General features: G+C 49.6%; 1 protein-coding gene across 1 annotated transcript; it reads right to left on the minus strand.

Annotated features, from left to right (window-relative positions):
• Positions 1 to 6: 6 nt before the first annotated feature.
• Positions 7 to 1,790, minus strand: LOC121964570 (kunitz-type protease inhibitor 2-like). Its single transcript, XM_042514774.1, has 5 exons — positions 1,713 to 1,790; positions 1,437 to 1,460; positions 985 to 1,146; positions 687 to 755; positions 7 to 592 (listed from the first exon to the last, which is right to left on the minus strand). The coding sequence occupies exons 1-5, from the start codon at positions 1,783 to 1,785 to the stop codon at positions 297 to 299; spliced, it is 624 nt and encodes a 207-aa protein (XP_042370708.1). The 5' UTR covers positions 1,786 to 1,790; the 3' UTR covers positions 7 to 296.
• Between the last annotated feature and the right edge of the window lie 116 nt (positions 1,791 to 1,906).

Below are 1,906 nucleotides of genomic sequence, written 5' to 3' on the forward strand. Positions count from 1 at the left end.
TGATCCTGTCAGAGGCTGTGCCTGTGTTGTGGGTCATGGTTACACTGATGCCGTGATCCTGCTCGACACGACCTTCTACTGCTTTTATTATGAGTCATGCCTCCACTATCAGTGAAGTGTCTGTCCTGAAGCTTCGGTTCGTTTGAGGGATCCCTCCTCAGTTGCTCTTCCTGCAGTTTCTACCATTTTTTCCCCATTACAAGATTTTTTGGGGAGTTTTTCCTTAATGGATGTGAAGGTGTATGGGCAGAGGGATGGTGCCTGCTGTAAAGCCCTCTGAGGCAAACTGTGATTTGTTATAATGAGCTATAGAAATAAAACTGACTTGGCTTGTCCCCCTGTCTGTCCTCCAGTCTGTCCCCTTGTCTGTCCCCAAGTCTGTCCTCCAGTCTGCCTCCTAGTCTGTCCCCCAGTATGTACTTACCGTCCTGGCTGCAGTGTCTCATGCACTCGTCCTTGGTGCCGTAGCGGTTCTTGTTACCGCGGCAGCCACCGTAGATGAATGATTGACAGGTGGCAGTTTTCGGGTCGTAGTAGAACATGGGGAAGGCGGCACGGCAAGGCCCGGGGTCAGAGGTTGCCATGCAGTCACCTGAGGACAGACACCGTCCACATGTTTACTGGATTGACTGTCCACACAGACAGTTTCCAGTCTGTACTGGTGATGGTTATTGATCAGGTCTTACCTGCGTACTCTGCAGACACCTGAACTCCTTCCGGTGAAGCCACTTTCTCAGAGGACGGAATAACTGTCACTGCAGGACGACAGACACACAGTAAAGTTACTCACCTGTGTAGGTACAGACAGGTGTGTGACACTCACCTGTGCAGGTACAGACAGGTGTGTGACACTTACCTGTGCAGGTACAGACAGGTGTATGACTCACCTGTGCAGGTACAGACAGGTGTGTGATACTCACCTGTGCAGGTACAGACAGGTGTGTGACACTCACCTGTGCAGGTACAGACAGGTGTATGACTCACCTGTGCAGGTAGCCGTGCAGCTCTCCTTGCTGAGGTAGTTGTTCTTGTTTCCTTTGCAGCCTCCGTAGATGAACGGCTGGCAGCTTCCTATCTGGCGGTCGTGGTACCAGTGCTGAAACGCTGCTTTGCAGGGACCCACCTGAGGCTCCGCCCCACAGCGCTCTGATTGGACAGCAGCAGATTCACGTCACATTTACCTGTGTGTGTCTGTGTGTGTGTGTGTGTGTGTTTGTGTCTGTGTGTGTCTGTGTGTGTGTGTCTGTGTGTGTTTGTGTGTGTGTGTGTGAGACAGAGTCTCTGCTGGTTTTCCCTTTTTATCTCCAATCTGTGACCATGAGACAACACGTCCTTTATGTCCCCAGAGACAGACAGACTGTCTTTGTCTTTGTCTGTGAGTTTTAGTGGACCCTGAACATATCAGCTACAGTCAAACAGTGAGAGACGAAACTTACCAGCAAAGTCAGCAGCCGACATTTCTGCAGGAGAAGAAGACATTACACAACACAATTACACACATTACACAAGACAGTAATACACACATTACACACACACTTCACAGCGCAGTGATCACACTGTATCTACGTCTCAGTGTCTCAGTGTCTCATTGTCTCATTGCCTTTGTGTCACTGTCTGTCAGAGACACTAACACTGAGCACAATACACATGACTGCTGAGACCCAGCTGAGACTGGTGTGTGTTCAGGTCTCAGGTGTGTGTTCAGGTGTTACCTGTCTCCTGAGCAGGGACAGACTCTGTAGCAGCAGGCTCAGACTCAACAGGACTTTCACCTTCCTGAGACATCTCTGAATGAACAGACAGAGAGACAAAGACAAAGACATTTGGCTCCATTTCATTTCACTGAAAAATAATTCAATTGAAAGTCCTGTTGAGTCTGAGCCTGCTGCTACAGAGTCTGTCCCTG

Source organism: Plectropomus leopardus, unplaced genomic scaffold (genome assembly GCF_008729295.1).
Source record: "Plectropomus leopardus isolate mb unplaced genomic scaffold, YSFRI_Pleo_2.0 unplaced_scaffold1610, whole genome shotgun sequence".
Classification (NCBI taxonomy): Eukaryota; Metazoa; Chordata; class Actinopteri; order Perciformes; family Serranidae; genus Plectropomus; species Plectropomus leopardus.

Coding starts and splice junctions, on each gene's coding strand:
- LOC121964570 (XM_042514774.1), bottom strand. CDS start 1,785: ATGTCTCAGGAAGGTGAAAGTCCTGTTGAGTCTGAGCCTGCTGCTACA. Junction 1,147..1,436: donor GTCGGCTGCTGACTTTGCTG/GTAAGTTTCGTC, acceptor CTGTCCAATCAG/AGCGCTGTGGGGCGGAGCCT. Junction 593..686: donor GGTGTCTGCAGAGTACGCAG/GTAAGACCTGAT, acceptor GTCTGTCCTCAG/GTGACTGCATGGCAACCTCT.